This window comes from Acinonyx jubatus, chromosome A2 (genome assembly GCF_027475565.1).
Source record: "Acinonyx jubatus isolate Ajub_Pintada_27869175 chromosome A2, VMU_Ajub_asm_v1.0, whole genome shotgun sequence".
Classification (NCBI taxonomy): domain Eukaryota; kingdom Metazoa; phylum Chordata; class Mammalia; order Carnivora; family Felidae; genus Acinonyx; species Acinonyx jubatus.
The window spans coordinates 163005075-163031106 of NC_069383.1; the positions used below are offsets into that span (position 1 = coordinate 163005075).

General features: G+C 65.0%; 2 protein-coding genes across 8 annotated transcripts in view; both read right to left on the bottom strand.

The window, feature by feature from the left end:
* TEKTIP1 (tektin bundle interacting protein 1) overlaps positions 1–26032 on the bottom strand; it is a 119500-nt gene that overhangs the window by 1007 nt on the left and 92461 nt on the right. The window contains exons 1-3 of one of the 6 annotated variants that reach the window (XM_053220129.1): positions 1763–2701; positions 1157–1348; positions 134–963 (exon numbers count right to left, since the gene is read on the bottom strand). In XM_053220129.1, the coding sequence (XP_053076104.1) occupies positions 734–963; positions 1157–1348; positions 1763–2174 (834 nt within the window). In that variant the 5' untranslated portion in view covers positions 2175–2701 and the 3' untranslated portion in view covers positions 134–733. Of the gene's footprint in view, positions 1–42; positions 2702–26032 lie in introns of those variants that run through there. The other 5 variants (XM_053220130.1, XM_027049524.2, XM_027049523.2 and 2 more) reach the window with 5 other exon arrangements.
* Positions 5230–25113, bottom strand: FZR1 (fizzy and cell division cycle 20 related 1). 2 transcript variants are annotated; one of them, XM_053220126.1, is made up of 14 exons: positions 24912–25113; positions 11894–12016; positions 10486–10611; positions 10323–10386; positions 10107–10234; positions 9522–9604; positions 8997–9180; positions 8350–8415; positions 7756–7858; positions 7486–7670; positions 7134–7367; positions 6511–6615; positions 5848–5949; positions 5230–5433 (listed from the first exon to the last, which is right to left on the bottom strand). In XM_053220126.1, the coding sequence occupies exons 2-14, from the start codon at positions 11960–11962 to the stop codon at positions 5392–5394; spliced, it is 1491 nt and encodes a 496-aa protein (XP_053076101.1). In that variant the 5' UTR covers positions 11963–12016; positions 24912–25113; the 3' UTR covers positions 5230–5391. The 2 variants fall into 2 exon arrangements, with proteins under 2 accessions (XP_053076101.1, XP_053076102.1); XM_053220127.1 differs by having other exon boundaries at positions 5857–5949; positions 24912–25112.

A 26032-nucleotide genomic window follows, 5' to 3' on the forward strand; every position in this document is an offset into this window, starting at 1 on the left:
GGGCCGGCCCGGTGGCGGGGCAAGACCGGGCTGAGCACTCACCCGAGGGCATGCTTCGCTCCTGGCAGCTGTGACATCTGTGCTGGTGGCCGTGGGCCTCCCGGTAGGGGCTGTCCGGGGCCCGCGGGAACGTGTACCAGGCCTCACGGGGGTCTGAGGTGGTTAGGCCGGTGGACCACAGCTGGCCAGCTGCGTCGCGCCCCAGGGGCGTGTACTTCCAGCGTGTGGCCTGCTTGATGGCCGGTGTCCAGCGGGGCCCCTCCAGGGACAGGCAGTCATCGCTGAGGGGGTTAAGGGCAGGGAGGAGGAGGCTGAGCCTGTGGCCCTCCCTGCCCTCCCCCCGGGCCTCAGCTGGCTCTGGAATGGGCCTTTTTACCCCATGCCATGTGTTGCCAGCATCGAGGGCGCAAGGGCCTGGACACCCCCCCCCCCCCCCCCCCCCCCAGGCCTGGCAGAGCAGGAGGCCGACCCTTCGTGGCCCCCTCCTCTCTAGCCTCCGTGCACCCTCACTGAACTTTTTACTTTTTCGGCTTTCCTTTCTCCCTGGGGACGCAGGGGGCGGGGACAAGGGGAGCACCTGTTCCCGGTGGCCTCTGGGACCAGAGCCTGTCCTGGGCATTAGGACGGCTTCCCTGAGGAGGCTGCAGCACCAAGCTCCAGGTGGATATACAAAGGCCCTGGGGGGGCACGGGACGGTGTAGGAAACAAAGGCCATGGTGCAGAGAAGACAGCCTCAGCGTGGTACCATTAAAAGCAGAAAAAAAACCTCCAAAGCTGCCGAAGCCGCACACACTTGCTTGAGCAGAAACCTCGACAGCCGCTCCTTCCCGCACACGACGGGCAGGGGCTCTGAGCCGCTGAGCTGCCCCGAGGCAGTGCCCGCAGGGCTGCTGGCAACAGGCTTTTTCACCAGCGCCTGCAGGCACAGATCTGGTCCCAGAAAACCAGAAGCCCACATGTCTCCTGAAGGGGAGCAGGGATTAGCCTGGTAGGTTCCGGCACATCTGTCTCAGGAAATGGACAGACAGGTCTGCCGCTCGCTCAAGGGGAAGTTCAAGACCATCTTGCGTACCCCACACTGCAAGATGCACATGATTTGTAGAATACCATGAAAACGGTCCCAGTCCTCAACGCGGGCTCCCAATTCCGTACCCACCTGGAATCTCAGAACGGAACCCTATCAGGAGGCGGGGTTTCAGCAGACACAGCTGTAAAGCTGGGAAGCGGGAGGCTAGGCTGGCCCTGGTGCCGCGCCTGGTGTTCTTGGAAGGAGGGGTTTGGACACGGAGAAGGCCACGTGAAGATGGGGCAGAGGTCAGGGTGACGCGTCCTCGAGGGGTGCCAACAACTGCCACGAAGACACGAGAAGCCGGGGGGCGTGACGGAGAGTCTCCCCCAGGCCCTGAAGGAACCAGCCCTGCTGACCCCTTGGGGTCGGACATCTGGCTTCCAGAACCGGGGGAGGGCAAATCTGAGCCCCCAGCCCGGGCTCTCGGAGCAGCAGCAGCAAACTGGGGTCTGCTTGCTATGTGTGTGCGGTGCCCACGCGAGCCTCTGACCTGCGGTTTCCACAGGCGCCCCGCTCTGGCCGTGGGCAGGGAGGGAGGAGAGGCAGGGGGGAGGAGGGGGCCAGGAGGCGGGAGGACAGAGCAACACCAGCGTGCCTTCGCTCAAAACTCAGACGACATTCAAGAGAAGCCACACCAGATCCCGTCTGGCCTGAAACCCAGAGGTGGGGTCTGTGGGCAAGGCGCGCACTCACCTGTACAGAGGTGCTGGGAATGCCACTTCCAGGGTCCCCTGGGGGACGTAGGGCCGGGCAGCCTCGGGCCGCTGCCACGCCAGGGTCTGCATGTCTGCCTCTGGGTCCCCAGGGGCTCACGCCTGGAAGGCCTGTGGGGCCATTGTTGACAGCGACAAAGGCCCTCGGTGTCCCGGCAACGGTACTGGCCAGTGCTGGCCTCCATCCAGACAGCCGCCACCCGCCCCCGCCCCAGGATGCTTCCCCCGGGAGGGGGAGGACCAGGCGACAGGCAGGCATGTGCCTCGGGTGGTGGCCGTAAAACCGGGGCTCCCACCTCCTCTCTGGGCCCCCTGAGAACACCCTCACGTGGGGCTCTCCGGGCTGTGCCCTCAGCTGCACCCCTCCAGAAGCTCCATCCGGGCCCCCCCATTCCCAGCCCTCCCTCCTCACCCCCCACCCCGTCCCTCTTCTGCTTCTGACCCACCACTTGGAGTGAGACCCTCACACGTGCGTGCACAGCTCAGTTCACAGTCCTCAATGGCACGATAGACACAGACCGTGTCCCCCGCGCACACGTATGTCCCTCGGCCACGAGCAGGAGCGAGGCGCCCACACCCGCCGCCCGGCATAAGGACCCTGAACACACGACGCTCAGGGAGGGAACCAGACACAGAGGCCACACGGGGTGTGATTCCATTTATGTGAAACGTCCAGAACAGGCTCATCCACAGACAGGAAGGGGGTTTGTGGGGGCCGGGCGCCGGGGAGGGGGCAGGGAGTGACAGCTGATGGGGACGGGTCGTCTTCTGGGGTGGTGGAATGTTCTGGAACTAGACACGGTAGCAGCACCACCTCGTGAATGTACTAAACGTCACCGACATATGCTCCAAGATACACCACATAACAGACGCGTGAACTCCAAGGGCCCCCGAGGCCCCACCTGCCCCCCACCCTCTGGACCCCTCTAACCCCTCTGGAGCAGAGCCTGTGCGGGGACTGTGCTCTCCGCCCTGGTGCCCCCTGCTCTCTGGGCCCTTGATCAAACACCAGGCTCCACTGGGCCTCGGGTTCGAAGGTGACACTTTCTAGGGCCTCCTGCCACCTGTCACACTGAGAGCCACGCGGGCTTCTCCCTGTCCCGTCCCACTCCTGCCACAGCGGAGGCCCACGAAGGCAGGTGCTGCGGTCCGGTCTCTCTCGTCCCCATGGCCCCAGGCGGGGCTCCTCACCTGGAGGGAGGGGCCGGGGTGCGTGCCCGCTGTGGGCACCTGCTCGCGGCAGGGGGCTCACCCTTCTGAGACCCCTGGGGCCCCCTGACCTGCCAGGTCCTGCCCCCACTCTGGCCGGGGCTGGCCTTCCTGCCCAGCCCCAAGACCTCCTGCTGCCCTCCAGCACTTCCAGACCTCTCTCTTCCACGGTCCCCGCGGAGGCCTCAGCTCCCCCTCTGGCTGCCCCTCACTCGCTGCCCCTGCCTGCACCTCGTCCACCACCACCACCACACCCCTTCCCTTTTCTCACAAAAGCTACACCCGAAGGTCAACCAACAAATCTCACCGCCCCCCCGCCCCCCAGCACTCCGTGTGACACGCTGGGCCAGTGACGCCACCCACTGGCCTGTTTCCCTACCAGCCAGGTACAGGTGACAGAAGCACCTGCCCCACCCACAAGCTGCCATGTGGCCCCGTGCCCCTAGTCCCACGGCCCCCGTCTCCTCCGGCCCCATCCTCCTCCTCCCGGATGGCAGCCAGGAGTGGGTGCCTCTCCCCTACAGCAGGGCCGTGCCCTGGCTGGGCCACCAGGGCTGGCTACACCCATGTCCTCTGCCCCGGGGGACCACGAAGCCAGGGTCACGGGCACCTCTCTCAGCCTGCCCACGAGACTCCTCCACAGCCAGCTTGCCCAGGGCGAGTCGCCTGTGCCCGTTTGCGACACTTAGGCTGGCCTGCGGCCCTGGGCACGTGCAGACCCGCAGGACCCCTCCCAGCTGGGGACCAGAGACACGGAGAGCCAGCCCCAGCAGTGCGTAAACCCACAACCGGCTTAATGACAACGATGCTGCGTTTGACAAGAAACAAGGCTCGCTCCGCTCCCAGTGCCCGTCCCCGCACTCGAGGCCCGAGCGGTGCACCGGGCACCTCCCTGTCCCAGCTCCCGGGCGGCACAGCCACATGAGCACAGCCGGTTCCCGGGCTCCCGCAGGGCACAAGGCAACAGACAGCGCGACAGAGCCGGGGTTGTTTTCTTAAAAAAACCACTCAAACAAAAATAAGAACTCGACCAATCAAAACACACATCTATGTACACTGTCCCCGGCCCGGCCCCGCAGGGAGGCGGCCCCCTCCCCGCCCAGTTCAGGCGGGCTCAGCTGGTCGCTGGTCGGGAGCCGGGAGCCGTCCCCACCGTAGTGGCTGAGCCCCTGCTCCTCTCCCACCACCCCTCAACTTTCCTGGGACCCGTCTACACAAACACAAAACCAAATGTGAACAAAAGCCACAAGTACGTATATACACATGCACACACGGCTGACAGAAGGGAGCACAAGGCCACCGGGACGCGGAGGGGACCTACGCGGCCCTGCCCTGGCTGCTGGCCCCCAGCCTAGCCCAGGCCCGCTCCGCTGTGCCAGTATACCCACCCCTCCACCGACCCGAGGAGGGACAGGGGCCTGCCGTTCAGGTCCTGGGCCACACCCAGGCCCTCTTTCCTCCCTCGGCGGGAGGGGATGGGCCCAGGTGCAGCTGGGGACAGAGCACAGGACATGAGGGGAGGGCCGCCTCCCCCAGCCGCCCCACAGCCAATGGAACAGAGGGTCGGGACCCCACAGGGCCACCTGGGTGTGCGGGGGGCGCCGGGGAGGAGGACCCGGCCCTCAGGGTTGATTCTGCCCCTGGGTCTCCCTGGCTGGCTGCCCGGCAGGCTGTAAGAGCCCGAGTCCTGCTTGGGGATAAGGCGGGGCTGGGACCCGGCAGTGACAGGACAGTGGGGGATTGGGGTGAGCACGACACAACGAATGGACCTGACTCGTCTTCCTCGGGCAGAAGTCCGTCTCGAGATGACCGCCTGGCACGGAGCCTGCCCCGGAGGCCGTGCTGAGCCTGTGGAGTCACGGGCACAGCTGCCGAGACGCCGGGCAGCTGGATGTGTCTCTCGGATCCACGGGCCGAGCTCAGCCGTCTGCCCAGCCTCAGCTGACCGGCCAGGCGTCCGGCTGTCTGTCCCGCAGGCGTGGGCGGAGGCAGCGGCGGTGGCGAGCGCGTGCTTCAGGAAGAGCATGCAGGCCCGACGACGACAGGACGACGACGACGACGACGACGCAGCGATGGACGTGAACAGAAGCAGGCTGGGTCCCAGGAGGCGTCCGTCGTGCTCCGAGCAGAGCGGCCGAACGGATGGTCCCCGCCGGGGCCGCCCAGCGTGCAGGGAGCGGGAGCCCCTCTCCTGCTGGTGCCCGGCCGTGCCCCCGCCCCAAACACTGGCTGCCAGGGTTCGCAATCAGGCTTTAATGAGAATCTTCGGGGTCTCTCCAGGCCCGACTCCCCGCCCCACCCCGGCTGCTTCCTCCGGGGACCGCGTGCCGGAGAGGGGAGGGTCCGTGAACGCCGAGGAGAGACGGTGCTCTTCCGACCCGGACAGAGAGGCCCGAGGGTTTACCGGATCCTGGTGAAGAGGTTGAGCACTGACACGGACTCCTGCGGGGCACACGGGAGGGACCGCTGAGCCTGCGGCCCCCTGGGCTACCTCTCTGGAAGTGCCCACCGCTCGGCCAGGCCCCCGGGGCTGGGCACCGGGCTGGGAAGTTCTGCCTGGAGGGGACGTGACATTTTGGGCCAGAGGAGCCTGCGTGGGCACCTTCCCTGGCACCCTGAGGCGCGTAGGGGGTGGCCAGGCTGTGAGCGCCTCGTGCCACGTGGTGGGGGATGTGCAGCGATGTAGGAGTGGGGGGGGGTGCCACGGGGGGCCACAGAGGAGATTCCCAGGGAGATGCTGGCCAACAGAACGAACGGGGCTGGGTGGGGGGGTGGGGGGGTGGGGGGGTGGGCAGGGGAAGCCCCCAGGACAGGCGAGGGGACGCGCGCAGGGGAACAGCTGGCACTGATACCGACCCACTTTACCTTTGTCGAACGGGTTTTGCTAAAGACGTTCCAGAACCTCAGGGTTTCGTCCCCAGCCCCAGTGACTATGGCCTCTCCATCAGGGGACATGGCCTGCAGAAGGAGACAGACCCCCACTGTCTCTACGCCCCGCAGGCAGCGCTTTGCAGACAGAGCCGCGGACGGAGCGCTCTCGGGAAAACCTCCCTCCCGCCCGCCACCCGGAGACGCTCTTCTGCGTGACGGGACAGAGTATGTTGGCTGAAGCACAAGACGTCTTCTTCCGAAAAGAAAAAAGAAAGCGAGCGGTCTGCAAGGAGGGGGCCTTTCTGCGAGACCTGACAGATGGTGGTCTGGTGAAACGCTCAGCGATCACGTGAGTGCCGGGACCCAGATCCGCAGAGATTTCTTTCCGCGTGTGTCCCAGAGACACCCGGCTGAAGGGAGGGACGGAGGGCAGAGGCGCAGCACAGCAGGTTCCCGCCGCCGGTACCACGTGACCTTGGCGGACAGGAGCCCGCCCTGCTGTGCAGTCCTGGAGGCCCCCCGGGCTGTGGAACCCCGACACAGGGCCGCACGCTGCCTCTCGGGGCGCAGGGCAGTGCTTTCCGGGCGGCCACAGCACGTCTCCCAGAACCCGGGGGCTGGGGGTCGGGGTGGGGGGGGCAGACTCACCAGGTACAGGACCCTGTACGAGTGCCCGGTCAGCTTTGCCACCTGGGTCAGGGACGGGTACTTCCACACCAGGATCTGGTTCTGCGAGTAGCCGTGCGTGCTCACCTGGGGGGCGGAGAGGGTGCTGTCGGAACCCGGGACCCCCGCTTCCAAGGCCCGGGGCCCAGACGCAAGGACATCTGAGCCGGCACCTCAGACTCGCCAAGCGAGCGACGTACAGAGGCCACAGGTGACAAGGTAGAGAGAGCACGGTCACAGCCCCTGCTCCCCGCACTCTGGTCGGTGACTGGACAGAGTGGGACACACGGCGCCTGACAGCCCTGGGAGCCTCTCTGGCGGGCACTGGGTATGGGGGTATGGGGGTGTGGGCATCCGGGTCAAGGACGGGCACATCCAGGCACCTCTGGTCTGCACGACGAGGGTGGCGGGGGCCTGGCTGAACTCAGGACCCCATGGGAGGCCTCAGCGGGGCCAGGGCTCCTGCCTCCCCCGCCTTCTGCCCGCACCCCCAGGCTCCTCTGCCCCTGGCTCTTCGCGGAGAGGCTCCGAAGGCCGTGTAGCGACAAGGAAGGAGGCGCACGCGTGTGTCCCCGCAGGCCCTCCCTGGCCGGCCCCGCACTCACCAGCTCGTTGGCGTGCTTGGACCAGGCGAGGTTGCACACCTGGGAGCCCGTGTCGATGCACTGCAGGGGCTGCCCCGTGAGCGTGTTCCAGAAGCGGATGCAGCGATCAGCCGTGCCACCGCCAGACGCCAGCAGCCCGTGCTGGTGTGGGGACCAGGCGATGGCCTTCACGGCCGCCAGGTGCTCCGTGTACTGCTGCACGGGGCTCAGGCTCGAGTGGTTCCAGACCAGCAGCTGCGGGGGCAGTGGCTGTGAGGCCCCGGAGGCCACCACAGTCCGCCCCTGGGGGAAGAACCCGCACGGCCCTCACTCCGTGGGGAGGCCAGGGCTGCGAGGGGCCCGCGGTGCCTACCTTGTTGTCGTTGCCCCCCGAGGCGAGGAGCTGGTGGTCCGTGGACCACTTGAGCCCACACACCTCCTGCCGGTGGCCCTGCAGCCGCCGCTCTGACTGCAGGGGCGGGGTCCGGATGTCCCTCTGCAGGATCATGCGGTCCCGGCTCCCGGACGAGAGCTGGTCAGCGTTCCAGGCCAGCGCCCCTGGAGGCCAGGCAGAGGGCAAGGGAGGCTGAGGCCTCGCCCCCGGGAATCACACCTGCCCCCTGGGAAGCGGGCGGCTTCTCACCAACGCGTGCCGTGTGGCCTTCCAGCATGGACAGCTTCTTTCCTGCAGCTGCGTCCCAGATCTGCACAAAGCCCTTGTGCGTGCCAACGGCCACCAGGTTCCCCTAGGACCGAGCACACGGGGGAGGGAGTGGGCATCAGGCCCAGGCATGGGGACCTCTCCCTCTGCCTCCTCACCGCAGGGCGTTGGGGCCGTTTCTTTACAGGTTTCTTTGAACCAAAAGGACACCCCTCCTTGGAACTTTCTGGGGGAATGGGCACACAAGTGCACCGGTTTGTCAAAATCCAGTAGACACACAGGCTAAACACCTGTGTGTTTCTATCTGCAGCTGCCACGCCAGCTGTGGGGGCGGGGAGAGGCGTGCAGGGGACCAAGTCTGACCCAGAGTCACCATAACCATCTTTACAGGCTGGGGACAGGCAGGGGTGCAGGTGGAGATTAGACTCCTGGAGATTAGACAAGTGACCTCCAGGCCGGCTGCTGGCCCCTCTGGGTCCCCAAAGCCCCCTCAACACCGGGGAGGGCCCCTGCCAGCAAGACTGGGTCATATATTCCTGACTCCGCCCGGCTAGGGGATGGGGCCCACGTACTGACCCGTTCAGACCAGCCCACGGAGGTCACCGAGTCCCCTTCCACCGAGAGGTCACAGAGCCGGGTCACCTGGGGAAAGGGGAAGCGGTCGGTGGGCGCGGACGCACAGCCACCTGTCCGTGCACCCGTCCACCCTCCCAAGCACCCATTTGCTGGCTTACGAACACCAGGGCAACGAGGCTGGGGTGCCTGGGACGCTGTGGGCCAGGAGGGGACACACACCAGCATGGGGATAACTGACCACACAGAGATGGGGCAGGCGCTCAAGTCCCCCTCCCCCACCGCCCTGGGGCAGGCCACAGGCTGCTGGGAGCAGAGGGGCGGCCCTTTCCCTGAGGGGGCTTCACTTGCCCCTTTGAAACCCGACCTGCGTCTGGTCTCATTCCCGAAAACAGCCTACTGCGAAGAGCAGGCCTTGAACCCCGGCAGCTACTCTGACAGATTGGTGGGGTGGCTGCTGATGACCGCCACCGAGGAAGCGGCCCTCGGGGGGGTCCCCTGGCCAGGCCGGGCCCGGGGGCCTCGCCCGGGTCAGCATGCATGCAGAGGGGAGGCCCCGGGGAGGGCAGAGGGGTGCTACCCCGGCCCCGGAGGTCCCCAAAGTCCCCCGAGCCCCCCACAACCCCCGCGCGTTGGCTCTCTGGCGCCACCTGGCTGGTGCAGGCGCTCCACAGGTACACGCAGGTCCCCAGCCCCACGCTGAGCACATTGAGGGACGACCAGTCCACCAGGTTCAGGTAGAAGTCGTCCTGCAGCTCTGGCGCGTCCAGGACCTTGAAGGGGATCTTGGAGATCTTGCGGGTGGGTTTCCGTGGTGACCGCAGTAGCTTCTGACTGCAGGGAGAGCCCACCGCGTGGGGTGCCGTTGGCGTGACCTGTGGGCTCCCCCTCGTGCTCTCCTGCCACCCACGTGACCCCACAGCTATGGGTGGTGACCGCCGGCCGTTGGGCCGCCCTGAGCTCTGACAGCCACACCACACCCTCTGCCCAGCACCTCCTCCAGGGAGCCCTCCTTGACACCCGCAGCGCCACTGAGCCTGAAGCGCGTCCCCACTGAGGAAGGTCCCCCTGAGCCGCCTCTGTACCCCGTGCGCAGTTCTAGGACCAAGCTAGGCTCCCAAGCACCGCCTGGCTGCCCACCTGCCCTGTTCCAGCCCCCACAGGCCTAGACTCACCTTTTGTTGCTAACGGGGGACAAGGAGTAGGGAGACACATCGTTGCCATCGTCGGGGCTGGAGCGCTTGGTGCTGAGGGAATACTGGAGGCAGGGGAGGGGGAACCCCAGCTGAGCAGAGCCTCGGCCGCACAGCCCGGGGACCTCACACCCAGGGCCCTGGTGCCCCGCGCTGCCAGTGGCCAGGCCGGAGTGCGAGGTGAGTGAGCACTCCGGTCGGAGACGTGGCCCGGGTTCCAGGGATCCAGAGAAGCAAAGCAGGCCTCATGCCTGAGGCCTCCTCTGGACAGCGACTGCCCGGTGCCGGCCTCCCCCTGCCCCACTGGCCGCCAGCCTGCCGGCCCTCGGTCAAAAGACCCGAGCCAGGCTCCTCCCGACACTGCCCTACGGCTGCCCCCAGCCTCAGGACCGTGCACCTGGCGCCTGCCCCAGCACTGCCTTTGGAGCAGCAGGAGAGCAAAGCCCCCGGTTCGAGGCATGGGGCCCGGCGGCTCCCGGGGTGAGCACAGGCCGAGCGCGGGGGGCCGAGCTGGGCAGCCTGCAGAGGGCCTGTGCTGCACGCTGCCGGCAGGGAGGGCGTGCTCACCGTGAACAGGCCCTTCTTCTCAGGCGTGGAGGGCTGCAGCCTTCGGTCCTCCGTCTGCGGGTCCTGCACCTTCTCGATGCCGGCTCCCAGCAGCTCGTTCTTCAGCAAGGCGGAGTAGGCCAGGCCATCTGTGGGCGGGGGCTCTGTAAGGCCTGGGGGAGGGGGCGGGGAGGGGGGAGGGCGGGGGAGGGGGCCAGACAGGGTGTGACCCCTGACCTTTGCCATTGTCCGAGGTGGCGTCCTTGGCTTTCCGATTTTGGCTGGGAGACTTCTCATTCTCCTGCAGGCAACGGAGGGAAAGGAGGCGGGTCAGCTGGAGCCGCCCGCCCCCCCCCCGCCCCCCGCCCCCCCCCCCCCCCGCCCTCCGGGAGGCCCGCACATTGATCCTGTGGAAATTGACGCTCCAGTTGGCACCGGCTCTCGAGGGGATGAAGCGGTCTCCGTGCTTGCTGGGGGAGGACACGGGAGAGTTGGCGGGCGTCAGGGTTCGCCGCATCTCTGCGACCTGGAACGATGGCAGGACGGGACTGGTGCCTGAGAGCCCCCCAGCGCGCGACGCCAAGGCCAGGCCTACCCCGCCTCCTCGCGCGAGGCCTCTGTCCGCCGAACCAGCGGGTCGAGCAGCAGAGGTGAAACATTTTGACATGTGAGCCGCGGGGGCTGGAACGCTGCTGGCGGGCCTCAGTGTATCCTCCCAGCTGGGGAGGCGACACTCAAGAACGGGGCAGCCCGAGAGCACAGGCGCCCGCCACGGGGCTTTGTTCGCTTCTAAGCCACCACGACGGACCCGACACCTTGCTGCTCCTCGGGCCCCATCTCTGTCAGGCAAGGACGGCCTCCCACAGAAGCACGACTCCCCCGCCGGAGCCGGCGCACAGACGCGGGGGCCCTGCTCCCAGGAAACCGGCCCAGCCCTCTGAACTGTCCCAGGAGGGTCCTTTCTCTCTAAGGGACCTGCGGGGGGCTGGACTACATAAATCCCCCCCATCCCCCAGAAGGACGGGTTGAAGTTCAAGCCGTCCCCACCCCCGCACCCGGGATGTGACCTCATTCGACACCATCTTTGCAGGTGTGATCCAGTTAAGACGAGGCCACCCCGGGTGGGACGGGCCCCAAATCTACGCCTGGTGTCCTAAGACTCAGAGACACAGACCCACACAGAAGAGGGGGACGTGAAGGCGAGGACTGCCGGCCACAGCAGGAGCTGGGGAGGCAGGACTCCTCAACGGGACCCCCAGAACTAGCGTGGCCCTGTGACAGCACGGGCGAAGGCCTCAACTGCCCGGCACAGAGCTGAGAGCGTTGAGAAGAGCGGTGAGCACAGCCCGTGACACGTCAGGAGCCTGCGATGGCGTGGCTGAGAGGGGTGGGGTCCGGGAAAAGAGGCCTCCCCAAACTCTGCTGAGTTCCGCAGATAAGGACAGGGCCACCTCAAGCTGCCACCACGGCTCTGCCCGGTCAGGCCCGCCCCACAGGTCTGAGACCCCAGGCCCTTCGGCTCCCTCTCTGGAAACTGGGAGAGCAGCTCACCTTCCCTCGTCCCTGCAGTCGGTCCCGGGCGTGGCCCCGGGGAACAGGGGTCTGGAAGCTGACCGTCCCTGTGGGCCCCAGCAGCAGGAGGCACGCTGGAAGCCTGAGGAGGGGACTCCCTGGCGTGCGGCCCTGCCACTGGGAGGCCCGCGGGAGGACGTGCTTCTCGCCGGCCCGGCACCCAGTGCTCTAGAGGCTGCTCCCCGCCACCCCGGGACCCGGCCGGCGCCAGTGGGGGCAGGGCACCCGGTACTCACGCAGGGCATCGTGTTCTCGTTCTGAACGACAATCTGCCGGAGGAGGCGCCGCTCGTAGTCCTGGTCCATGGCGACGCAGGGCAGGCACAGCCCGCCAGCCAAGGTCAGCCGGCCCGGGTCAGCCTGGGGCAGGAAGGGCAGCAGAGGTCAGTGCTGGTGGGCAGCAGCCCCCTCCACTGCCCAGTGACCACAGCGAACTCCACGGTGATGGCCAAGGCCTTCCACTTCCTCCCAGGAGCCCGGTACGGGGTGGGGGGGGGCAGGCACACCCCACAGGCTGTGGAAACCACAGGCGGCTGTGACGGGGAGGACGGCGGCTGCTCTGAGGGACCTTCTGCCAGGACTCCCGGCCTTTGTCCTGCTTAGTGCAAGTCTGTCATCTAAGTCTGGGTCCTGGAGCTTGCCCTCCGGCCACCCTCCTTCCCATGCACCCACCATGTCGCCTTCCTGCTTCAGACCCTCCGAGGCCACAAGCCACCCTCAGACCATGTCCAACCCCGAGGTGGGGGCTGGGCAAGCGTCAAAGTGGTCCCTGGGAGGATTCCTCCTTGAATGAGGAAGCTTCTATATCCTTTTTTCTTTTTTTAAGTTTATTTGTTTTAAGTGAGGGAGAGAGAGAATGGGCACACACCCACAGGGGAGGAGGAGAGGGAGGGAGAGGGAGGAGGGGGGAGGAGGGGGGGAGGGGAGAGGGGGAGAGGGGGCAGAGGGGAGAGGGGAGAGGGGGAGAGGGGGAGAGGGGGAGAGGGGGAGAGGGGGAGGGAGGAGGAGAGGGGAGGGAAGGGAAAAGGGGAAGGAGAGAGGGGGAGAGGGGGAGAGAATCCCAAACAGGCTCCACCACTACTAGCACGAAGCCTGACGCAGGGCTCGATCTCATGAACTGTGAGATCATGGCCTGAGCCTAAATCAAGAGTCAGATGCTTAACTGAGGCCCCAGACACCCCAGGAAGCCTCTGTCCTAATGCACGAACGGGGCCACAGTCCTCAAGCTGCAGGCACCTGGATGTGCACACGCGGGATGGGGTTCAACAGCTCAACTCTGCCCATTCAGAATTTGTAAAGCTCACACCGTCTTCCCACTGGGCTCAGCCCAGCTCGGAAGGCTTCTCTGAAAAGGAGAAGGGGGGAGACGGAAGAATGTTCTAGAAGCAAAGCACCTGGACGCAGGAAAGGGCGGTGCACTTTCCAGCACAAGTGGGGTGGGGGTGAGTGGCCACCTCTGGGAGGAGGATGTTCCTCACTGCGGGGCTGGACACAGGCCCGCAGCCAGTGGCTGCTTCCAGAAACCAACGTGAAACGTTCACCAGTCCTGCCTCCCCCAGGGGCACCGCAGAGCAAATGGGGGGGGGGGGGCCTCAAGCAAGTGTTTCTGGGACAGAGCCTGACAGAGAGGGGGCTCAGAGGGCTGCAGCTCCTCGCGATGCACCCGCTCCCCCTGCCCCAGACCCCCTATGCGCTCAGAGCCACCGCGAGCTCTACTGCTCTGTCTGGAGCCCGGGTTCACGACAGATCAAATACCAGAAAGTCGAAGACTGGCCCAAAATTAAAAGTCCGTGAATCCTGAGGGGTAGCACTCTGGAGAAGTCAACATTTGCTTTAAAAAAAATTGTGGTGAAATACGCAGAAGATGTACCACCCTAACCATTTCTAAGTGCACAGCCCAGCGGCTTCAAGCACACACAGTCGTGCAGCCACCCCCACCATCTGTCTCCAGAACTTCCCATCTCCCCAAGCTGAGACTCTGTCCCCAGGAAACACGGACTCCCTGCCCCTGCCCCCACAGGCTTCTCTCTGTCTCTGTCCCCCACACACAGGGCCACGTAGCCCAGTAATTCCACTTTTCGGCGTGCACCTGGGAGGAATGAAAGGAAACAGACCCGCACAGAAACCAGTCCCCTAGAGCTCCAACTGGCGTTACTCTAGGTTGTTCGTCATCACCAAGGAGAGAAAGACTCCCAAGTGTCTGTCGACAGGTTGAGTGAATGGATAAACCCGACGCGCCCCACCCGCACACTAGAATGTGACCCAGCCTCGGAAAGGAAGGACGCCCTGCCACCTGCCACCGCATGGGTGGACCTGGAGAACACAGGCGCAGGAGGACACGTCCTGTGTGTCCCCGCTCACAGGGGCTCCCTAGAGGAGTGCCGTCCACAGAGACAGAGAGTGGACTAAAGAGAACGTCTGCCCTTTTGAAAAGAGACTCCTGGGGGCAGTGTGAGCTCAGCGTCACCTGGGAGGGAACCAGCCTGGGGGTCCACCACTCGCACCTCTCCAGGAGTGGCCACACCACGAGGTTCTCAGGCCCACCTACCTGCGTCCTATCTTCAACAGCCCCAGATGGCCTCTCTGACGGGTTCCTGGGCCTGTGGTGGAGACCGTGCAGAGCACGGGGCAGAAGGACCAGCACGAGCCCACCGAGCCCACCGAGTCCTAGACCCTCACCCCGCAATTACGGGACACGGCCAGCCTGGCGTGGCCCAGGCCCAAAGCCGGACGGACACTCAGCCAGAGCCAAGCCCGCTGGGTGAGACTCAGAGGCACAGGCGCGTGGCCGCTAGTCACCACGGTGTGCTCCACACCACGCACGTTAGCGGGCTTGCACGTTTGATCCCGTGCTCCCCGTGCACGACCTCACGACCCGTGTGTCTGCACCATCGCCTCGTGCACGTGAACCTGGGATGGCCGAGCAAGGGGCAGCGGCGCTGCAGGCTCACGTGGGGTCACAGGCAGGAGCCCCTGCCCCGAGGCCCACCTCCCCGTGCCCACCTGCCCCCAGGGTCCTCCCTCCGCTGGGCCTGGAGTTCCTCTCAAGTCCACCGGCCCCATCGTCCCCATGGGGCCAGACGGCGGGCCTCCCGCTTTGTGAGCAAAGCCCTGCCCACATCTCGGGTAAGCCTGTGGGGGCGGCCACCTCCTTCTTGCCCGTTGGCCCCCTCCCCCTGCACGTGCCCTGTAGTCCCAGCAGAAGGTCCCCAGACCAGTCTCGCTCCTCTGTCACAGAGTCCAGCAGTGACTGATGGCTGCGTCCCTCAAGCCTCCCTCACTTCTCTGGCGGTGGGGCGGGGGGGTGGACGCCTTCCAGCCCACCTCCAAGTCCCCAGGATGAACCCCAAGGTGTGCCCTCGGCACAGTGACCACTCCTGGGGCAGCATGGCCGTACGAGTTTCTGTCCAGGCTGCAGACTCCCATTCAGAGGACGGAGTCCCAAGGGTGAGCCTGGGCCACGTGGGAGCCAGAGCTGAGCTCCAGGAGGCCGGCGTCCACTCTGACCGAGGACCAGCATCCCGGGTGGGGTTTATGGCGGGGAAGAAGGGGCATAAAGAGGAACAGTCACGGCTCCATTCTGGTAAGTTCTGCCATCAGCGGGTACTTTCCCGGAGTCGGGCCAGTCAGCTGTCCCGAGTAAACCAGGGTCACAGAGGCAGCAGACTTCCTTTGGCCACTGTGTGTGGAGTCAACCCTCGAGGGCCCTGACTGGGGCCTTGCTTGCCGCCCGCCCGCCCGCCCGCCAGGCAGCGAGCCCTGGGGGGCACCGGTGAAGGCCACGCTCGGTCCACATGCTCGGTGACCGCCCCTGCCTTGCTCTCCCTGAGCAGGGCTGCTCAGGGCCAGCGGGGCTTTGGGGGAACGAGGGGCCTCACCATGGGGAATAGTCACACTGTGGGCTAAACCTCTCAGCCCCGACGAGCTTCCAATGGAAACCACATGGAAACCATGGCCCCCCAGTCACAGACCAAAGCCACCGTGCTGATGTCCCCGGGGGGGGGGGGCGGGGGGGGGCTCCCCATGAGGCCGGCAGGGCTGGTCTGTTTCACTGACGGCAGGGCCCAGGCCACAGTTCAGGAGAAACCAGAAGCGTCTACGAGGGAAGACGTACCACAAACGGTTTTATTTAGAAAGACGACACAGGGACACCCGAGGGGCTCCGTCGGTTAAGCACCTGACTCTTGACTTTGGCTCAGGTTGTGGTCCCGTGGTTCAGCTCTGTGCTGACAGTGCAGAGCCTGCTGGGATTCTCCTCTCTCTCTCTGCCTCTGCCCTTCTTCCCTCTCGCTCTCAAAAAAAAAAAAAAAAAAAGACACTAGCGGAAAAAACACCTGCCACCCACGGGAGACACTGACGTGAAGGGTGTGAACACAGCCAGTGCTCCTGAGATGCCCACCCTCGCGTGCAGCTGGAAGGCGGCAGGCCCCACGCGGACAGCAGGGCCCCGGCCCACAGCCCCGCACGCCAGGCCGCGCAGGCGTAGGGAGGAGACAGGCACCCATGCTCCTTGGCAGGAGCTGAAACCCGACTTCTAAGAAGGCAATTTGGCAGCTGCTTTCCAAATTTAAAACGCACATCCTTTCTGACGCACTCTCTCTACTTCTAAGAATTCCCCCGGAGGAACTCCGGGCTGCGTGTGCAAAACCGCGAACGCAAAGGCAGCGCCGCGTGTGACAGCAAACGGTGAGGCTCGTGTCCCCACGAGAGGCGGCAGGAGGGTCGGCCGGACCCCCCCCCCCCCCCGCCGAAGGTGACGGCAGCACTGGGCCAACGAGCTGCTTCTAGAAGGCTGGGGAACACGCCAGCAGCACAGGTCAGCTCTCGGGAGGGGGCCGGGGGTGGGGGACAGAGAGGAACGCCTCATGCACTTCTTGGATTCTGTGTCATGTGAGAGCGGAGGCGGGATGGACGCGGCCGGCGGCCCAGGCGGCGCACTGAGCACTCGGCCGCCCTTGCCCTAGTCTGAGGACTTCCTAGGAGGACGTCCGCGGGTGTGGTGTGCGGTGATTCTGCCATTAACGAGCAGTCGCTGTGCGCAGACCGTCTGCAGGCCCCCGGCGGCCGGGCTCCCCCACCCGGACCGAGCCCCAGCGAGGTGGGAAGGGAGCAGCGAGCCGCCCTGCTGACCGGGCGGGCTGGTGTTGTGTCGGGCGAGGGGGGCCAGAGCCCTCGGCCCCTCGCTGCCACTGTCCCCTCCACAGGGCACCGTCGCCGGGGGACTCGCCCGCCCACCACGCCAGCCCTTCGGAAGGGGGCCTCCTCTTCCACCGTGGCCCCCAGAGCTCACCTTCCGCCACCGCCTCGCACGAGCCTTCAGCCTCCCAGCCTGCTCTCCCGGGACAGAGGCGCCACCCAGCCGCCTCACAGGACAGTGAGGTTCCCGCACAGCTACCGCGAGGGTCAGGCATCACCGGCCCTCCCTGAGAGCGAGCCCAGCGGCAGTGGCAGGGCAGGCCGTGGCAAAGGCCGTGGCACTGTCCTGCCGCCTCCGCAGCCCGCCAGCCCGTGGCCTTGCCTGGCCAGCCCTGCGGCCACGGTGCTCCCACGGTTTCCGCCCACCAGGCACTCACTCCAGATGTGACCCAGGGGCCCTCAGACCGGGCAGCGTCTGGGGACACGTTTGTCTGTCAACACGTGTGTCTGTCACGACTGTCACGACTGGGGAGTTCCTGGCCTCGAGGAGGTGGGGGCTGGGGACGCTGCCCAGTGCCCTCAGTGCCCAGGATGCCCCCAAAGAACGTTCATGGTGCCGGGCCAGGGAGGCTAGCGGATGAGGGACACGACGGGACACACGGGCCAGGCCTGGTGTCAGCAAGGACCGATGACGCAGCTCGAGGCACCCGCGATCGCCTCCGAAGCCTCCCCCAGCAGGGGTGCAGCCGTGGAGGGCACCCCAGGAGCAGGGCATGCAAACGGACGGCCTCTTCTCTGGGCCTGGTACAGCAGGGTCCACACTGCAACCCCCCCACCCCCACCGGCCAAGTTCATGCCGAGCCCCAGGCCCCCAGGACAGAAGCTCTCCGCTCAGCCAAATTTCACATCCTTCAAAGTCTTGCTCATCTTGAAAAACCAGTCTCTCCTGCACTTAGATGTTACAAGGCTCTTCAGGAAGCCCCAGGAAAAATGAAACGTTTTGTGACTCAGTATCTCGAGGGTGACTGTAGCCTGGACGGGACTACCTATAAAATGGGTTTATACCGGAGGCTCTCCCTGTCACGACTACCAGATGTCCTCCACACCAGCCAGCGTGTCCCGGCAGAGTGGTCCTGGGTGCAGCTAACTCCAGCTTCTGGAGGGGAAGCTGGCCAGTTAGGTCAGGTGGCACTGGCTACCCACACGGGGTACGAGGAAGCAGCCTATGGATGCCCACTCGGCTACGTCCTATGTGGGCGCCACGGGGTCCTAGGTGAACAGGACATTGCTCCCGGCCCTGTGGGATAATGACGGCAGCGGGTCCCGCCTGGGGCCTTCCGCGGGCCAGCACCGCTCGAGGCCTTGTACTTAACTGTGTCCCACGAGCGGTCCCGCCTCCACCTCACAGAGGAGGACCCCGGCTGGCGGGCCGGGGGGCTGGGTCCTACCTGGGCAAGTCCGGCTCTGGACTTACCTGTGCTCACCCCGCCTGCCCATGGCTGCTCAGATCACGACACTCCCCCAGGTGAGGGGGTCCCCAGGCCCAGCACCCGAGCAAGCCGGCCACCTAGAGCTCAAAGGCCGGCTCTGGAGGGGGCATCCTCTCACGGGTGCGTATCTGCTGGTCCGTTCTAGCGGGAACCATCCCCCAAGTAGGGATTTACTGATAAATGGCTGGAGGCTCCCTGGGAACGGTCACCAGGGGGCACGACCTCTCACAGGGCCCCTGAAACCTTGAGGAACATGCACCTGTCTGAGAGATATACAGGCGGAGAGGCAGGAGATCTGGGGGGGGGGGGGGGGGGGCAGGTGCTCCCAGACTACCCGGCTTCGGTGCTCTCCTCCTGAGAAAGAGGAGAGGCTCCCGTGGGGGGCCTGGGGCCCGGATGTGTTACTCTCAGCTATTCTGCAAGGGACCGAGGAAGTAGCACATGAGAAAGACCCAGCTGGAAGGAGGAGGACTTGTCTAATTTTCTGCTCGCGTGGGAGCCTCTGGCTCTGCTGTCCCGGCCTCGGCTCAGGCAAGCTGGGGACCAGCCCTCGAGCCCCCCGCTCCCACCACTACAGAAAACGTAAATACCATATAGCCCTAGAAAGGTACACTGGAAAAAGGGGGGCTTCAGAGAGGGACACACCTGGCTTTGAGTCCTGGCTTCCACTCTTACTGGTCCAGTAACTTCTCTCCGAAGCGGGTGAATGGGTAACACCACCTGTGTTGCTCTAACACTGGGCGTGACTTCCGCGAAGCAGCTAGGAGGGTGCCTGACTCAAAGGAGAGGCTAGGAGGTGCTGGCTGATCCCACGGGCTCAGCGACAGGTGCACAACACATCCCCCATGTGCCGGCTTCCTGTTCCTCCCTCCGCAGTGTGTGTGGGCTATATGGCACGGGGGGCGGGGGTGGGGGGGTGCCTGGGCGGCCGCTGCTCCAGTGAGCTCCTGACCGCAGCTGTCGGCCGGGTGGCCAGGTGGGGCCCCTTCTTTTCCCTCACTGAGGCTGCAGGTAAGGAGACTGGGTCTTCCTCCAAGAGGAGGGAAGACTGTCGTCAATAAAAAGAAATGGGGCTACGTGGAGGCAGGAGGGCTGGCCGTGGCCTTCAGACATGGCCCAGAACGCAGGCTCTTGCACTCCCTATAGCTGATGCACAGAATGGGCCCTTTGAAGAGAGAGCTCCCACCCCGTGGAGGGAACACGATGGGCTAGCGGTCCCTCACGTCTCATGACACCAAAGACAAAGCCCAGAGGAGCTGGAATCAAAAAGGGCTGAGCCCGGGGCGCCTGGGGGGCTCAGTCGGTTGGGCGTCTGACTTTGGCTCAGGTCAAGATCTCACTGCTTGTGGGTTCGAGCCCCGCACTGGGCTCTGTGCTGACAGCTCAGAGCCTGGAGCCCGCTTCGGATTCTGTGTCTCCCCCTCTCTGCTTCTCCCCTGTTCACACTGTGTCTGTCTCCCTCTCTCTCAAAAATAAATACACGTTAAAAAAAAAAAATTAAAAAAAAAAAAAGGGCCGAGCCTAACACATACGACAGGGAAGCGATGAGCCTCCCCTCTGGGGGCTGACGTGAATCAGCACCAGAGGCAAGTTCTTTCTGGGGAGGCCTGGAGGTGGGGGCCCCCGAAGAACACATTCCAGCACCCATGTGTGTATCCGTTCTCTCAGCTAAAGCTTACTCCCCGCTCTGTGCAGGCAGACCCTGGGGCTGACCAAGGAGTCCCGCCCTCCGGGGGCTGACGGTCTAGAGGACATGGCCTTTGGACCGGAGGCTCTCCCCTCTGACCCTGTGGAAACGGCCACACCGTTGGCACCCCGGGTGAGCCCTGCTGCTCTAAGCCTCAGAAGTGCCCAAGGTGAAGCCTCTCGTCTACCACCTCTGGGCACTGGGGTCGGCAGCAGCCCAGAGGATGCAAACCCCACGTGAGGGAGGGACAACTTGGCAACAGCAGCAGGCGATTTAAGATCATTTACACGACTGAAACTGTGGTTTACATCACAGGGCCAGATCTCAAGGCTGGACCAGGCCTTAAAGGGGTTCAGATGAGCCCCTCACAACTGCATCTGCTTGCATGCCTGCAGGGACAGGGAGCTCACCCCCTCACAGGCGGCCTTGAGCAGCAGAAAGTGCTCCTCAATATGTCTCACCAGGGACCCCACGTATGGGTCCTAGATGGGGGCAGAAGGAAGACCTAAACCTAGTACGTTTAGGGCAGGGACCGCCAACCCCAGCTGCTGGCACTGCAGACACTGGGACCAGGCATGTTCTGGGGGGGGTGGGTGCGTTCTGGGCACTGCAGGGGGCTGAGCAGCCTCCCCGGGCCCACCCACTTAATGCCAGAACACCCCCAGCGTGACAACCACAAACACGCCCGGACGTTGCCCCCGGTGGAGAGCCCCCGGTTTGGGGGAATCTGTAGAGGGAAGTGTGGCTTCCCTCAGGCTCAGGAGAGCAGCGCTGACCTTTCTCTTGCCGTGCGGCCTTGGGTAAGTGGAGGCACCCCCTCCGAGCGGCAGTCTGCCCCTTCCCTTGCTCCCTCCGTCACCGCCGCCCCCCACCCCCGGCCTCTCCTTATCTCTATCACAGGACACTGTGCAAATATAACCTGACGCCTCCTGCACAAATCGGTGGTTTCTGGGCCCGATCTACTCCGGGAAGGAGCATGTGCAAAAAAAAGGGCAGGAGGATCTGAAGGGGTCTGCTGCTTTAGACAAGCGCACAGAGGTCTGGGGAGGCCGGGTGTACGGAGAGCGCTGGGGGCAGGAAGAGGGAAAGCGAAGGCCCAAAGAACAGTCTCCTGGGCCAGTGGTGGGGAGGTGGGGAAGGCCAGGGAAGAGGGAGCCACAGGATGAGACGTGCCTTCATGGACTGAAGGTAGTGTCGTGTGGAGGAGGGGGGACCCAGGGGGACCCAGGGGGACCCGACAGTGCCTGCCCGGTCCGGGTGGGGAAGCAGGTGGTCCTGAGAGGATGGGGAAACAGGCACGAGGGGCCCCACGTGAGGCTGGGGGAGGGAACGGTCAGAGGAAAGCGTGACCTCCTCGGGGCTAACTCGCCCCAGGTGCCGGCAGGACCCCCAGGGGACGGTGACTGGCGCTGGCCCCATGGGGCTGGAGCTCAGGAGCCAGCCTCGGGGTCCAGCAACGCACGAGGACAGGGAGTCAACTGTGCCCAGCAAGAACGCGCGCAGACAGCACAGCGGCATCTCAGTTGCATCAAAAGCAACGGTCACGAGAGCCTGTGCTCAACTGTCTGTAGCAGCTCTGACCGGAACAGGTAAAAGGTGGAAACAGCCCAAGCGTCCGCCAACTGGTGAGTGGACAGCCAACACACAGGAACGTCACTTGGTCTCGAGCAGGAGCGAGAGTCGCCCACCCCCGCCGCCCCGCGGACGGACCCCGAACGCACGACGCTCAGCGAGGGAACCGGACACGAGAGGCCCTATGGGGTGTGAGTCCGCGGGTGTGAAACGTGCAGAACGGGCTCATCCTGACACAAAGTGGGGTAGCAGGTGCCAGGGGCCGGAAAGGGCATGGGACTGACGACTGACGGGAAGAGGGCTTGTCTGGAGTGGTGAGAATGTTCCAGAATCCATCTGGTGATGGGTACACAGGCCGAAAACCTCTCAATTGCATAGTCTAAATCAGTAACTCACACGGAGAGGGAACCATATCTGAATAGATCCGTTACCAACAAAGGTCGAGCAAACAAATAACGGAAAGGAGGCTGCTCCCTGAAGGGAAGACATAGGAAGCCAGGGGACAGTGGAGTCCACTTTTCGGGGGGAGGGAGGGAGGGTGCATGTGTCAGGCACGGCGCTCGAGGACTAGATGGCACGGGGCCGGTGGCACATCCGTGTGCTCCTGCCACTGTATCAGGTGAGGACGCCACAGGAGGAGAAGGGGTCACCTGCCAAGGACACGAGGATGCACAGCTGTCCACAGCTTACCAGAAGGTCAACGCCACATGAGGAAGGAGTCCCAGCGTTCAACGTGCGTCTGGCCACCGAAGGAAGGTGCTGCCGCACGCGCCTCGCTCCAAACCACCCAGCATCCGCGGCCACTCCGTGTGCACCCAATCTCAGGCAGGTGCAGCGAGAGGTGGCCCGCGTGGTGACAGTGGACTTGACAAGGGGGAGGCCACCGCGGCCTGTGGTGGGTCAGAAACTGGACAGCAGGAAGATGCTGGGCCAAAGAGGGGCGGCCAAGTAGTCCCTTCCCGGCTCTGCAGGACACCGGCCCCTGGTGCCAGCTCCCGGGATGGGCCAAACGCACCCTTCCCTCAGTCCATCAGTCCCTCCCGCCCTCCAGCACCCACTCGAGCCAGCGTTCTCACGCTCCAGCCTCACCGGGGCACCGCGCAGGCTCTGGGGACAGAGTCCCTGCCCTCACAGGGCTCACGGTCCCCCCTCGACACTGCTGATGTTTGGGGCCATGCTGAGCACTGGGTGGTGGGGTGGGGTAACAGCATCGCTGACCCCACCCGCTGGATGCCAGGAGCACCCCCAGATCACTGATCCCAATCAGCGTCTGTCCCGATCACCACAGCTGTCCCCAGACGGCACCCAGGTCTCCGGAAGACAATTACAAGGGTACCGCGATCCTGCTGGTTCCTAAAACACCAAGTCCCCTGATGCTCACACCTGACTCAAGTCTCCAGGCTCGCCCCTCAAACAGAATGATTTTGGATCCTCACCCCATTCAGTGCTACCCCGAAAAAGGTCCCCACAACCCACGCTCCTGTGGATCCCCAAACCCAGAAGTCCCTGGTATCCAGACCCCACCAGACCAGAGGCCCCAACAAGTAACAGTGGCGGGACGTTTCCTGCTGAAACAGAGGACCCGGTGTGAAAACCCAGGCCGACCAGCTTCTGAAGACTCATCACTTTTCCATCTGCTTCCGGGCGTTTCTCCCCTAGCCCGAAACAGCCGCCACCACCGGCTAGGGCACGGGAGTTGGAGATTTCCCCGGGGGAACAGTCCCCGGGGGCAAAGGGGCAGCACAGCTAACTCCCTGGACACTGCCCTCCACCCAGCGAGGCAGCTGTCCCTTGAACCATGAGCTGTCCCAAGACCAGAGCCCTTGTTTTCGGGGGGGGGGGGGGGGAGCCCATATCCTCGTTCGCTGGGCCAAGCGCCATGCGGCCCGCACACCTGCTTACACTCTGAGGTTCGCAAGGCACGCGGGCCGGTTCGGCTCACACGGAAGGCGCCCTCGGCACCAGGGGCCAAGACGGCCCACGAGAAACTCTGCACGATGAACAGGCTAGGATGCGAGCTGGGGGGCAGTGCGCCACTCGGGGGACGGGCCCCAGAGGCTCTTGTCAGCTTCTAGTGTGCAAATCCCCCACCTCCTCCAGGAGAGACCACCCAACCCCCTACAGTTCAAACACCCTCTCACGTGTCCCCAGTTTGGGGTAAGAGGCACAGCTGGGTATGTTGTGATGGGTTGTTTTTCTTCGGGCAGATCATCCTCATGCAAAGCGTGGTAAGAAGCCGGGGGGGGGGGGGGGGGGGGGGGGGAACTGGTGCAGCCTCACCAGCAAGAGGCCTGAGGTCATCACTCTGCCGACCGGAGTGAAGGGTGGGACGGGGACCAGTTCCCAGCCTGACAGGCGCCTGAAAGAGGGGATGATTTCGTGGGGGAAAGAACAGGTGAAAAACTAAACGGGTCCAGGCGGCAGAGCGGAGGGTCTCAGGCTTTCGGCTGGGGGTGGGCCCAGCCAGTGCAGGACCAACGGGCACGGGTCGGCAGTTTTCAGCAGGGGGAAACGCTCTGATGGGGAGAAACATTCCACACTTGGGGGCTCCGGGGTGGCGGGGCTTGGGCTCACAGGAAGAGGCAGGATGTTCCGGGGTCGGGGCGCAGCCGGGCTCAGATTTTGGTGGGGTCAGGGCCCAGATGGAGAGCTTGACTCCAGCTGGATGGGGGCTGGGAGGGCTGGGGGCAAGGGGACACTTAGGCATGGAAGCAGCCGGGCCTGAGAGCTTGGGTGTGCCAGAACCGAGAGGCAGGGGAGCAGCGAGCACGACGGGGAGCCCGGACCACAGGGTCCCCACACCTCCATCTACTCGCTTCAGGGTCCACACGGCTCGGATTGTATTTTACTGGGATGGGGGGAGGGGGCCCGGTTCGAGCCGGGGTGAGTCGTGACAGCTATGGGGGCAGCCGAAATCTGGGCAGGGCCTGAGCTGGGACGGTCCCGGTTTGGAGGAAGCGGGTTTGACAGGCCAGAGGTGATCAATGGCTATTTTCGAGGGTGAACGCCCGGCTTAAGGAGACAGAGCTCGACCCCCGTTTATAAGCGGACCCCGGACGCCGGCTGCGGGGGGGTCAGGTCTCGGGTCGCAGGTGGCTCGGGCTGGGGCGGTCACGCACGGCCGGATCTGGGGGTGAAAACGGGAGCGAGATGCTGAGGTCACCGCGGGCCTAGCTGGGCACTGGGGGGCGGCGTTCAGGAGGTCTGGCCGGCTCCTGGAGGGGGCCCCGAGCGCGGGGGCCGCAGCCCCGGCCGCCGGCGCGGTGTCGGGGGACCCCCGGGTAGGCCCGCGCCGCCGTCGGGCCCCGCCCGGCTCGGGGGGTCGCGGCTCGGGCCCGGGGGGCGGGTCCTCAGACCCCGGCCGCCTCACCTGGCTCGCTCCGGTCCCCCGTTGGCTCCGCCGACCCCGTCTCTCCCGGCGCAGCGCCGCGCCGGCCTCTGCCGCCCGCAGCTCCACTGGTCCGGCCGCGGCCGCCGCTGTCGGGACCCCGGGCTCCGCGCTCCTTAATATGGCGGCGGTCGCTGTTCCGCGGCCTCCCGGAGCCCTCCTCCGCCGCGCGCGCTCCCGTGGCCGGCCACGCCCCCGCGCCGGCGCGCTGCGTACCGCCGCCACGCCCCGCCACGCCCCCGCGCGCCCGGGCCTCGCGCCCGGGCCGCGCCACGCCCCTCCTACCCCGCGCAGCTGCGCCTGCGCGCCTCGGGCATCTCGGGAGGACGTGACGTAGCCCGTGATTCGAATCAATACAGGAAGCGGGGCGCCACGCGTTGCCACGGGCGACCGGAGCCGCCGGGGGCGCCCGCGACCCCGCTGACCCGCTGAGCCAGTTGCGAGGGAACTGCGGGAATGGCTCTGCCTAGTTTAGGACGCGGTTCTTAGCAGGAGACAGTCGCAGGCGCGGGCACTCAAGGGCGGCCCCACAGCCCAGGAAGCAGTCTCCCTGCGTGATAAGCGCAGAGGGGACTCGGCAACAGGTGCATGTCGGGGACCTGCACACCCACTGCCTGCGGGAAGACGTTCCGTTCGTTCAGTATCCCAACATTTATTGCGCTCCTACAGAGTGCTCTCCAGTCGGAAAAATCTCTGCCCCCGACATGGGCAAAGGGTGCAGGCAGACCTTCAACAAAGAAAAGAGGTGAATGGCCCAGAGGCTCATGAAAAGATGCTTACCATCAGGAGTCATCAGGGAAATGCAAATCAAAACCACTTCAGGGTTGAAGGGAAGGGAAGGGACCACTTCACTCCTACTAGGATGGCTATGAAAAAGAAAACAAAGGTAACACATAACAAGTGTTCGTGCAGACGTGGAGCAGGGGAACCCTCCTGAACGGCTGGCTGGTGGGCCGTAAAATGGGGCAGCCCCTGGGGAAAACAGCCTGGCAGCTCCTCAAAAAGTTACACGTGGAATTACCATATGACCCAGCGATTCCACTCATAGGTATCGACCCAGGAGAGTTGAAGACGTGTGCCCTTAAAAACGTGTACAGGGATGT

Coding starts and splice junctions, on each gene's coding strand:
- FZR1 (XM_053220126.1), bottom strand. CDS start 11,962: ATGGACCAGGACTACGAGCGGCGCCTCCTCCGGCAGATTGTCGTTCAG. Junction 10,235..10,322: donor CACCTCGGACAATGGCAAAG/GTCAGGGGTCAC, acceptor CCCCGCCCACAG/ATGGCCTGGCCTACTCCGCC. Junction 5,434..5,847: donor GTTCGACAAAGGTAAAGTGG/GTCGGTATCAGT, acceptor TGTGCCCCGCAG/GAGTCCGTGTCAGTGCTCAA.